The sequence below is a fragment of the Rhinolophus hipposideros genome (assembly GCF_964194185.1).
Source record: "Rhinolophus hipposideros genome assembly, chromosome: 8".
NCBI classification, from domain to species: domain Eukaryota; kingdom Metazoa; phylum Chordata; class Mammalia; order Chiroptera; family Rhinolophidae; genus Rhinolophus; species Rhinolophus hipposideros.
In genome coordinates this window covers 34,710,752-34,723,768 of record NC_138054.1, presented here as the reverse complement: position 1 = coordinate 34,723,768, position 13,017 = coordinate 34,710,752, and the positions used below count along the sequence as shown (strand labels likewise).

The 13,017-nt window shown below is 34.7% G+C and overlaps 1 protein-coding gene across 27 annotated transcripts in view; it reads left to right on the top strand.

Annotated features, from left to right (window-relative positions):
- The window catches only part of ADGRL2 (adhesion G protein-coupled receptor L2), a 604,130-nt gene extending 591,352 nt beyond the window's left edge, over positions 1 to 12,778 (top strand). For 11 of the 27 annotated variants that reach the window (XM_081056960.1, XM_081056956.1, XM_081056955.1 and 8 more), the window contains 3 exons: positions 2,450 to 2,578; positions 3,135 to 3,231; positions 8,497 to 12,778. In XM_081056960.1, the coding sequence (XP_080913086.1) occupies positions 2,450 to 2,578; positions 3,135 to 3,231; positions 8,497 to 9,251 (981 nt within the window). In that variant the 3' untranslated portion in view covers positions 9,252 to 12,778. Of the gene's footprint in view, positions 1 to 2,449; positions 2,579 to 3,134; positions 3,232 to 4,974; positions 5,104 to 5,945; positions 5,998 to 7,729; positions 7,783 to 8,496 lie in introns of all 27 variants that reach the window. The other 16 variants (XM_081056978.1, XM_081056976.1, XM_081056954.1 and 13 more) reach the window with 6 other exon arrangements.
- The last annotated feature ends 239 nt before the right edge of the window (positions 12,779 to 13,017 follow it).

Sequence of the window (13,017 nt, the reverse complement as noted above, 5' to 3'; positions counted from 1 at the left end):
TCTTGTTCTTTGCTCGATAAAGGGAATGCAGTGGTCCAAAAGAAACTGAGTATAAGGATAAATGCCTTTAATTTAAAAGCACCAAACATACAAAACATTAATATTAATGTTGCTTTTTGAGTAATTTTAATAGATCTAAAATCCAATAATTTAATATCTCATATTTTATTATTTTGTCCTGATTTTATACTAAGTGTAGTGAGCAAAAATTAATGTTTTAAGATGAAAAACTTCAATCTGTTACAGGAATACACAAGTCTAAGAGCATAGCTTAGCACCACTTAAGTTTAAAATTTCCATGCCTTTCACTAGGTATCATCCTTTCCCTGTCTGCATACCTAATGTAGTCTTTTTATTCTGTTATTACTAGTTGGTCACTTAAATTGGACAGAGAAATAGAATTGTGAAAGTGAAAACTATTATGTTTTCATTCCTGACAAGATGATAGTGTTGTTACTTCTATCAGTTTTGAATAAGCTATAATTTTGAGATAATGGCAGTGGAATGTGCAGTACTGACAGATAATGTACATTCACAGCAATATAGACATTAGGCAAAACCAACAACGGAGGGTGTTATTTGGCTAAAATACCATTTTGATTGTCATTGTCTCGGTTATACAACGTTTCAGAGCAGTTAATAGCCATTAAATGTGCAGAAATTCTTTGTAAGGTATCGTGTTATTTAATAACACCGAATTTTAACTTTCTAAATATTGTGCAGGTATAACCTTAGTAATTACTTTGGTTTTTATATATTTCTTACTTTATCAATGAGCATTTTGTATACATGCATATGCTAGCATTCAAAATTTCTGCCAGGTTGTTTTGAGATAAAGCATAAACTTTGCAGAAAAAGGATGAGATAGCCATTATTTCCTCGTAGAGTTATATGTATCAATTGAAGAGAGAGATTTTGCTATGCTTTTTAATTCCAATTACACTTTCAAAGCATTGTGTCGTACTTTTTTGTACTTGTTCTACTTAGGCTTGGATACATCCTTTTGAGTACTGCCAGGATGAGTTGTTAAGAATCTGATATAAAATGATTTTGTTAAAATCATGGTTCTTACTACTTAAGTGAGCATATTTAGGCAAAGAAAATGCTTTGAAAGTTCAACTCATTGTTATTTGTTCTAATAGGTTTAATTAAATAAAGCTAAGAGGATGAAAATGTGAGTGCACTTTGATTTAAAAGATCATCTAGTGATTTTAATTCTCTCATTTTGCAAGGAATAAGTGTAAACGTCATGGTCTTTGCAGGCAGATACTGAGCACAGAACTGTGAGGAGGGGGAGGTCTTTGAGGGTTTTTTGGTGACCTACTGGAAAAAAACAATTTCTTATGCAACGTCTCCTTGTCTGTCTTGTAATTTCAGTCTGGCTGTAAGCCACAACAAAACATATTCATATGCCAGTATAGCTGCATTGAATCCAGCACTCTCCCCTGCTCCTCCCAATTTTGCTCCACCTCTCCAGGTGCCCTATTATTTAGTGAATGTTTAGACTTCACTCTTTTTTTTTTTTTAATGAAGGAGGGTGCAGCTCACAGTGGCCCATGCAGCGATCCGAAGCGGCAACTTTGGTGTTACTGTTTTCGCACCATGCTCTAACCAACTGAGCTAACAGGCCACCCCTGGACTCCAGTTTTTAAAGTTTACTTTAAACTTTCTTTTAGGCCTAATCACTTTTTTATCTATTCATATGTCCAAGCTTCAGGGGAAAAGGGAAATTACGTGGGTAACTCATTGATGTGAATGGAAATTGCATAAATAGTTCCCTTGTGTGCTAATGAAGTGAATAGGCATCTTAGATTCTCTATACTAAATATTAAAGCTCGACACATCAGAAAATGAAGAAAACATTCCATCCTAGTTAATGGCATATTATCAAAGTATTTTTTTTCTTTATTCTTGTGCCAAAGTAGTCTTGACATTTTTATAAAGAGGTTACCCGCCAAACTATGCAATCCAGTAAAAAAAAGTTTTATGTGTCGACCTACCTAAGAGGACATGAAGCGTATAAAACTTAAATGACTGAATTACGATTGGTTAGATGTAATTAAGCAAGGGAAATACTAAATTTTTTGTCCTATTTTCTTAGCATGAAATATAAAATTGGGCCAAGTATATAGATAAAACAAGGCCTTTAAAAGGTTACTATTGTATTAATTAATAACATTTGCCTAATAATAAGGTATAAAGCATTACCACATAACATATCAGATTTTTAAGCTTTTCCTAGCCAGTCTAGTGGACAGAGATAATTTTTCTGATTACTGTTTCATCATTTTCAATGGAACTTGATTTTGTAAGTTCAGTTTATTTTCTTCACGGACAAATGGTAGTGGAACTTACTCTTCCTGATTGTCTCCACTGCTCATTCAATTAGAGAGACAGAGAAGTGAGTATGTTTATATTAATCTCTCTGTTTCCTGGTTATTCAATGCAGGTACGAAAAGAATACGGCAAGTGCTTCAGACACTCTTACTGCTGCGGCGGCCTCCCTACTGAGAGCCCCCACAGTTCCGTGAAGGCATCAACCACCAGAACCAGTGCTCGGTATTCCTCTGGCACACAGGTAACAAAGAATGTGACAGCATCTTTAATTAACCTTTTTTACGGAAAGCCTACTGAGACAGGTTCTGTTCAGATGCACTAATTGTCTCCTCATTATAATGATCTAGGTAGCAAATATTGGGTTTTTTAGTGTTTTGGTTTTTAATTTCTTCCTAAGTGTTGCTTCAAGGTGTTTCTTTAGGTGTGAACATCCTTTTTTGAGAGGTAAACTTCTTTCAGTATACTTCGTAATCATTGGCTACCTTAAGCTCATACAGCACAATGCTCGTCGTGGGCACTCAGTAAACATTTGTTGAATAATCAGTCATTCTCCACGTTAAAAAAAAAGGCAATAAAAGAAAAAATTTTTAAGAGTAGAAGATTAAATACCCCTTCATAGAGTAGCAACAGAACAGTATAGCCTTCTTTAGTTTTAGACCAGAACCAACACACATTTTCTCTTAAAAGGCTAACAGATCAATCCTACACAGATTGTTAGGGTAAATCTTTGTGTGTCTTTAATGAGGTAAGCTTGGGGAAACTAACATAACATATGTCTTGCTATTTTATGTTGATAGAGTCGTATAAGAAGGATGTGGAATGACACTGTGAGAAAACAATCTGAATCTTCTTTTATCTCAGGTGACATCAATAGCACTTCAACACTTAATCAAGGTCAGTTTCTAGGAAAATTTGAGTTTACAATATAAATTTTGTACCTTTTGCCAATTTACAATAACTTTAGAGAAAATGGGGACCTTTTCTCTCAAATGGGTTTATATCACAAGCTCCTAAAGCTGTTGAGTCAACTTTTATCCTTTATTAAAGTACATATAAATTATTTTTATTCAGTAATGTAATGCAAAAACTATAATTTTGAACTCCACATTAAGAGTAAGGCTAGAAAAAGTAATTACTGAAAATATAACTTTGCCACAGATTAAAATATTTTCCTAGTGAGTACAAATTTATCCTTCAAACCGAGACATTTATGCACATTTTCTTCTTAAAACATTCATACAATTAGATTTACTACTATTCACATTAAATAGTGCCAATTTTGTAGTGAAAGTTCTTATTTGCAAAATTTTTTTATTTTACATTTCTTTCAAAAAGTTTTTAAAAAGTGTAATATTTATAGTAAATCTTCATAAACAATTAAAATACACGAGAATTTACAAAGTAATTTTTTTCTCTTTGAATTAGTGTTTTTCATGGGTCTACTGTGACTGCATGAAATTTATCATATAACCAGTATAATTCTTATTTAAAATAAGCTGGCAAATAAAATATTTTAGCAAGATTAGGACCCAAGTGCATGTCCACACACATGTTCCTGAATGCAAGCTTAGCAAATTTCTGTTTGGTATGAAAAAATCACGTTATTGTATATATCTTGGAAAGGTAATTTATCAGGTAATTTCCGTTTTGATGTACTGGTTGGTAATATAACATTATATTGTATCACAATGAAATATTGAGGACAGTTTTCATTGTTGATATTATTCTGATGAGAGTTTGGTTTAAAATGAAAACAGTGTGTATGGAATCAAAACCAAGTTGAATTTTAAAATATTTTTAGTCAGATTACATTAGCTATGCAAAATATATGTTTGATAAGTATTGAAAGGTTTGTAGTTTGTCAGTTACGTTGAATGAAACGTATGTTTATTCCATTGCTCTGATGTTTTACCTAGTTTTGTTAAGATGACTATCAAAAAGGAAATGAATTATTCAGTGATTCATTTTTGAAACCTGGCAAATAAGATTACAAATGAAAATTCTTGTTGTATAAAATTTGTGAATGGTCTAATAATTCATTATACACAGTCTCTTTCCCCCCCGCCTTGCCCCCTCAGCATGTGTGCTCTTGCATTTACTAAGAGAAGCTTTGTGCAATGTGTCATACTTTTTATCTGTTTAAAGTTGTTTTTCCTCCTGCTTGTATCAAAGTTGGTATTAACACAGATGTTTTCATGAGGGATAATCCCACACCTGTAAATTCTGAAAGTTTGAGATTCCCTCTTCTGGGCCTCAGTGGTTAGGTTTTTAATATTAAGCAGTAACATCTTGAAACATAATGTTGATCTCTGTGCATTTAATTGCCATTTTTGTTTAACAGTGATTTTGTATAAATTAGTAAATGTCATCCTCAGCAGGTGTTTACTTGGGGGACTTAGAAAGCACCTGTGAATTACTGAAATTTAACTTCCCTCTCCCCTTTCTCCTTCGAATTAGTAGTTCAAATACAGTCAGAAAATTTCAGCAGATTTTCTGTTGCCAACTTGTCAACTTGTCTACTACCCTTGATGAATACAAAAAGTACTTTACTGCAACTGTAACAGTAAAATAAGAAAACTGATGTATTTTTTCTTTTCTTTCTTTTTCTTTTCTTTGTGTTTTTTTTTTTGGCTTTAGGAATGACTGGCAATTACCTACTAACAAACCCTCTTCTTCGACCCCACGGCACTAACAACCCCTATAACACATTGCTCGCTGAAACAGTTGTATGTAATGCCCCTTCTGCTCCTGTATTTAACTCACCAGGTGTGCTTTTACTTAAGAATAAAACTACCTTTCTTTGTTGCTAAACAGAGCTCTGATCTTTGCTCTTTTTCTGGAATACTCTAGTTGCCATATATTTATTATCACATCTTTAATTTCTAAATTAAAAAATGGTATTGACCATGCCAGGCTTCTAAAACTGCACTATATTATAGTATTCAGTCATGATAGTATTTACCAATAATTATCCATGTTTTTGACACAGGTGGCATAAATCTTAATATATTATTACAGGACTGACATCACATGGTCCGAGAGCCCATCTTCAAGATTTATATCACTTAGAGGTATCCTATCTATGTAATATACTGTTCAATTGACAATAAAGCTTGCCGACAGAATTTGCTTTTGGAATGAATTAGCTAATAAAGATAATTTGGATGCCTAGGTATAGAAAACTACATCCAGTATTATCAATGTAACCGAACTATAGTATAGTGCAGCTTTACGATAGTTTTCTATTTCTCTTTAAAAAAAAAAAATAATAACTTTGAAAGTAAAGTTAATATTAGTCAGTTTATAACTATAGTTTCTTTTTCTTTAGTTGGGGAGGGGGAGAGATCATCACTAACCCATTCTGTATTACTATGTTTTCTAATAGCTTATTTTTTTAAAGCATATAAATTTAAAATCAGAATTTTCAAGATTTTGGTAAAATTTATCGCATAATTACTGCTAGCATATAATCTTTATTGGTGACTGATATTTGCTACTAAATTGACAACAGAACTTTGTTTCTGTTTTTTTTTCCTTAAAATTATTTTTAACGTAACTGCAGCTTTTCATTCTCTTGTTTTTCTTACTTTCCTTATGCTTTCCTCTAGCAACCTACAGAGAGACAAGTATGGGAGTAAAACTTAACTTTGCCTATCAAATGTAAATTTTTTCAGCATGATTTTTTAACCGGCACAATTAAAAACATAACTAGCAGTCATGAAGTACACTCAGCGGGCAAGTGGTTCACAATTTGCAACTAAAATGTTACCAAATTCAAGCAGTACATCTGCCTGTACTGTGTTTTGTCAATAATAGAGGTCTGTAGCAAATGCTGTCCATACTTAAGTACACACAATGCTGAAATAATTTGCTTTTTAAAGCCTGAGGTTCTGTCATCCAGAATGCTTACTAATTGACTTATCATTTCTGCACTCCCACAGTAATCTTGCTACAGGCTTGTGGAAAGTCTTCAACTGAATTACGTGAACTTGGGCAGAAAAAGTTGCCTCTTCAAAACCAATCAAAGATGTGCTTAAATCTGCAGTATATCATAGAAAACACCTTTTGGATTACCCAGTATATGTTTTTATATTTACTCAGAAACAAAAAAAGAAAAAAAATTGACAAGATTGAGCCTCTACAGAGGAAACAAATGTTAGCAAGTGATCCATGCGTCACCTATAACGTAAAACACCAAATGTTTTCTAGTGGTGGATCTTATAAACAAAGATTGTGGTACACATATGAATTTTAGAAAACTAGCAAATTGTATTAACCAAGCTAAAGAAAGCCTTACAAATAACTGTCATAACTTCGTTTTGTTATATGTGGAGCATGATATAAATTTAATTGTCAGTTTTTCAATTGTAGAAGTTGAATCAGAATTTTTAAATACCACCAGTCACCAACAAATGTAATCCGCCCCCCCCATTTTCTCATTTTCTGCTAATGATCATTTATCAAACAATTACCAGATATTTATTGGTCATGGAATTAGTTTTCTAGGATAATCTGCAGCTTTAAGAGTGGAGTGAGCACTAAAAAGGGAAATTTCCTATTTTTTCCAAGAATTAAATTTTTTTCCTAAACTCCTCCAAGCCTTGCATATAATGCAGCAGCCTCACAGTGGTCAGTTTCATTTCAGTAACATCATCTCATTCTGTTTTTTTCCAGACCTATCTGTAGACAAGTGATTTTTTTTTTTCTTTAGGATTTTTAGAATGAATAACCTAACTTTCCATGATGCAGACCATTTAATTTTCTCTTTTTTTTTCCATTTGCCTGAAAAGCACTGTGATGTCTTAGTTTACATGTTTATGTGTCTGTAGAAAATACAACTCTGATTCAAAGCGAGCATGTCACCATATTTTTTTTCCTCCTAAACCTTTTTTCATATCTTCAGCAAACGTACCCAGTCTTTCATGCCTTTAGAGATGACAAATATATTAGCCAAGGCTGACACCCTTTTCCCATTCCATAGTTAATATTTATTCTTGGTTTAATTTCTGTGACCCATACTTAAGAAATCTTTAACATTTCTGCGTTTAACCTCCATGCCCATGGTGTCTGTGGGCCAGTCTCGTGCAGTAGACTGCTGGTTCATTCGGTGCTGTCACTGTGACTGATGCAGATTGCAGGGCTGCAGGCAAACACTCTGACCAGTAGGAGCCTGGGGCCATTGCTTTTAGAGAGAGTATTAGTACCAAACAAACAAACAAACAAACAAACAAAACCCCAGTAATAATCAAAATAATAAGGAATATTAAATGAAAAAGTAAAAGGCTGTTACTGCTTGCATCTAATTTGTTGAACCCTTGCTCTAAGTTGCTGAGAAGCTTAGAAATTCTTCATCATGTTACAATAAATCATTTTACTTTCTTTTATATATCAGCTACTCTTAGGCCAGATAGCCTGAGCAGACAGACATGATGTGAGTTGTCCAAAGTGAGTCATTCCACCTGCTGTCTTATCGTGTTGTTGGATGGTGCTTGTGGGCCCCGGTGCAGTCCGTGTGAGAGGTGGCTGTCTTTGTTTAACCTGAATTCTTTGTCTCTGTCCATTTTTTTCCCATTCTTTTTTTTTTTTTTAACTTCATCTTCAGAAAAAGGAAATGTTAGTATGTTGTTTAAAAAGTTGCTTGCCAGTTATGTGGGTTTATGTTGTACATTGGCCTTCGGTTGTTCTATGTGACTTATTCCTTTTTATTTTAGTGTTGTTTAGGACAAATTCTGTTAATTTTATTTTTATAAACCATAGTCTCGTACTTTGAAATGTAAATGTCAGTAATGAATTGCTTTGCATTAACTATGCAAGGGCATGGAGTGAAGTCTTTTTTTTTTTGTAAGAGTGTCAGAGATTTGACCCCCAATAAATGAACTAGCGTCCCTGCTCCCCCCGACCCCCGAATTTGATGAAGTACCATTCTGTATGCCCTCTTCCCTGCCTGGAATACAGTATTACTCTTTCACTCTTGTTCCTATTATCTGAGGGGTTGCACTGCTTACCGTTGGGAATGCGGGAAAGCCTGGCACTTTCCCAGTGTGAGCTTTCGAATACAACTTTGTCCTGAACGACATTAAAAAGTTTTGTACAAAAGACATACAGACGCGTTGGGAAGGAGCAGAGGCAATGACGGACACTGCCCCTTTTCTGTTTCAGGACATTCACTGAACAATGCCAGGGACACAAGTGCCATGGATACTCTACCGCTAAATGGTAACTTCAACAACAGCTACTCCCTGCGCCCCGGGGAGTACGACGACAGCGTCCGGGTGGTGGACTGTGGACTCAGTCTGAATGACACTGCTTTTGAGAAAATGATCATTTCAGAATTAGTGCACAACAACCTCCGGGGCGGCAGCAAGGCGCACACCCTGGAGCTCACACTCCCCGTCCAACCTGTGATTGGAGGCAGCAGCAGCGAGGACGACGCGATCGTGGCGGATGCTTCCTCCTTAATGCACGGTGACCACCCAGGGCTCGAGCTCCACCACAAGGAGCTGGAGGCGCCGCTCATTCCTCAGCGGACTCACTCCCTTCTGTACCAGCCCCAGAAGAAGGGGAGGCCCGAGGGGACTGACAGCTATGTCTCCCAGCTGACAGCGGAGGCGGAGGACCACCTCCAGTCCCCCAACAGAGACTCTCTGTACACAAGCATGCCCAACCTGAGAGACTCTCCGTATCAGGAGAGCAGCCCCGACATGGAAGAAGACCTGTCTCCCTCCAGGAGGAGTGAGAACGAGGACATTTACTATAAGAGCATGCCAAATCTGGGCGCTGGCCATCAGCTTCAGATGTGCTACCAGATCAGCAGGGGCAATAGTGATGGGTACATAATCCCCATTAACAAAGAAGGGTGTATTCCGGAAGGAGACGTTAGAGAAGGACAAATGCAGCTGGTGACAAGTCTTTAATAGTGCAGCTAAGGAATTCCAGGAACCCCGTGCAAGTATTGATAAGTAAAGACTCCAGCGGCCCGATGCAGCCCCCTCAAATTCTGCTTGGAGAGACGGCTCTGTTGTCCTGTGGTTCCTCCAGTGTAAACAAGATGACTGAACCTTGCAGTTCTGTGAATTTTTATAAAACATACAGAAACTTTGTATATACACAGAGTATACTAAAATGAATTATTTGTTACAAAGAAAAGAGATGCCAACCAGATATTTTAAGATTCTGCTGCTGTTTAGAGAAATTGTGAAAAAAGCAAAACAAAACTTTCCAGCCATTTTACTGCAGCAGTTTGCGAACTAAATTTGTAAATATGGCTGCACCATTTTTGTAGGCCTGCATTGTATTATATACAAGACGTAGGCTTTAAAATCCTGTGGGACAAATTTACTGTACCTTACTGTTCCTGACAAGACTTGGAAAAGCAGGAGAGATATTCTGCATCAGTTTGCAGTTCACTGCAAATCTTTTACATTAAGGCAAAGATTGAAAACATGTTTAACCACTAGCAATCAAGCCACAGGCCTTATTTCATATGTTTCCTCAACTGTACAATGAACTATTCTCATGAAAAATGGCTAAAGAAATTATATTTTGTTCTATTGCTAGGGTAAAATAAATACATTTGTGTCCAACTGAAATATAATTGTCATTAAAATAATTTTAAAGAGTTTGAAGAAAATATTGTGAAAAGCTCTTGGTTGCACATATGTTATGAAATGTTTTTTCTTACACTTTGTCATGGTAAGTTCTACCCATTTTCACTTATTTTCCACTGTATACAGTGTTCTGCTTTGACAAGTTAGTTTTATTCTTACATTTAAATTTCTTATTGCCAAAAGAGTGTGTTTTATGGGGAGAAAACTCTTTGAAGCCAGTTATGCCATGCCTTGCACAAATGTGGTGAAATCTAGAAAAGATTATGTGTCACCCCTCTGTTTATTCTTGAACAGATGGCAAAGAGGGCACTGGGCACTTCTCACAAACTTTCTAGTGAACAAAAGGTGCCTATTTTTTAAACAATAAAACATAAATATTACTCTTCCATATTCCTTCTGCCTATATTTAGTAATTAATTTATTTTATGATAAAGTTCTAATGAAATGTAAATTGTTTCAGCAAAATTCTGCTTTTCTTTTCATCCCTTTGTGTAAACCTGTTAATAATGAGCCCATCACTAATATCCAGTGTAAAGTTTAACACGGTTTGACAGTAAATAAATGTGAATTTTTTCAAGTAGTTAACGTGCACTTTTATGTATGATACATAATTGGCTTTAACACACTGGTCCTTTCCCACTCTCTCCCTGCTCTCCTCACCCACACCTTGGGTATATTTAGTTCCCTTCATAATATAATCCATGGATATGTGAAAGAATACAGTAAAGTTCTCTGATGGTTCTATATGTTGAAAAGAATATAATAAATTTATATTCTACTGACCCATTACTTGGGCTCAAAATCTGGCAGATCAATTTCAACAGGGAGATATACTGAAAGTATTTTTTGTTGTTGTTGGATTGCACCAGAACTTAAAAAATAAAAATGAAGAAAGGAGGGTTGGAAATTCTACAGTCAAATTGAACATCATAAAAAAAAATGATTTTTCAGCAGTAGTGAGAAGAAATTCCTAAAACATACTTTCACGGTTTGAGGATTATAAGTATCCCTATAGGCAGCTGCGAATGACAATATTTGTTATCATGGAAAGGTTCAAAAATCATATAATTGAATCTCAACAAATAGAATTTTCCTGTCTACATCATAAGCGTTTATACCAAATTCTTCTAAAGCTTAGTGGTTCTCTCAAGTGCTTCCACCAAGTTAGAAATCGCTTTATTTTATGTGGACCCATTTAGTCATACCTATTGAATTTTAAAAGAATAATGAGGAAAAATTTTCAACTATATATTTATGTATCTAAATGTGGATATAGTAAGGTAGACACTGTAATAAAATATCAATATTTAATAGTAGGATAACAATGGAGGAGTGTAGTGTATTCACATGTAGTTAATACCTAACAAGTTGGAGATTGACTATAAGAAATTATATTAACATTCAAACAGATTTTATATTCTGAGAAGGGTATTCAGATTCCTTTAGCTAATATCCTTTAGGGATTTACAAAAGTGTATTTACTAGAAGGGGCATTATATAATCAAGCACTTATTTTTTATTTTGTTATACTTTTTTCCTATGAAGACCTGAAACTACACTGTTGTGTGATACGCACATCCCAGTATCCAAGCTAAGTAGGGTCAGTAATGAATTACAAAAAAAAAAAAAAAAGGCAGCATTGATTATTCAATTAGTGCTATTTCTCTTGAGGTAGTTCTTAAAACTGGTATGATGTGAACAAGTACATAGTATCTAAATGGTTAATGTTCTCTTTAGAAAGTAATTTGTTATGAGTCTTTATATTAAAGAATACAATTTGGAAGCTCTCATTCATCTTTGCCACCAAAAGAAGAATCGTCTTTAAAACTAACTTCTTTTAAAAAATTTATAAATGTTGACTTAAATTCCATCCAGGCTTCCTCCTAGTACAAGTTAATTTCTTAGGTTTGAAATTAATAATCTACTTGACTGATGCATTACTCTACTTATTAGCCCAGTAGTTTCTTTGGGTCTGCCCAGACTTCACCTGGATACACAATTTCCACATCCTTAATTGTTTTTTTTTTTTGTGAAGGTCACAACTGTGAACTTTTATAAAGTCACATTATTGTACCTCTTCCCAGGGACAGTTACTCTACTGGTCTATTAATAATAAGGAATTCTTGCTTCCATTTGACTTAGATGTAATTTGATACAGGTCAGTCCAGATTGACCTCTTTTAGTTTATGTTAAACTATAGGCTTGTGTTTGTTCTGTTTACAAAAGGAAATTATAGTTTACACATCTGTATGTTATTCATCTTACAGGCTTTTAAGTTCATTTATGTAGAAGAGAATCCATACAAGTGTATAAGTGACTTAAATATGTTGTCAACTCCAACTCATTTACATTTATTTGAGGGTACTTACATATAATATTTTAACCAGTATAGCAACTGGTTTTAAAAAAAATGGACAATTATTTGACAGAAAATCACCATCGCTATCCTCTCCCCAAAATGAAGAAAAAAGTATCATGCACAAAGTCATTGCCAAATTTCAAAAGAAATTCATGTGCACTTGTTATAGAGGTGTTTTTAGGATGCCTGTTTATGTATTTAAGTGAAAAAGGAGAAAATGTACTTTTTCCATCAATTCAACTTTAAACCTCAGGCTTCAAACTGACCTTTATGATGCTCTCATGGAATAGTGTTTTGTAAAAAATTTTAACTCAGTAAAATTTTTATTGCGGTTATAACCTAAGTAGAAAAACTTGAAAGAATGCATACAAGTTGAACTTTTGTAATAAAAACAGCTCTTCGTATTTTATTGACATTGAAATTTTCTTTAAAAACGGTAATTCCTGCAGTGATTTACAAATAAAACTACCTGTGTTCCAGATACTTCTCTTTCCATGAAATTGTTGCATTAAATCTCAAACATTAGTATGAAAAGTTACTGGTATGTTCAATATAGATGAGGATTGCTTCACGGGGTAATAAAATTAGTATGCTTTCTTGGTGCAAAGGCTGTATCACATATTTCCTGCTAGTGAGCATCACGTTGATTTTGAGTAGTCTGTAAATAGCATGAATTGGCAGACTGGAAGCAGTGCTAAGAATGTGTGAATGAAT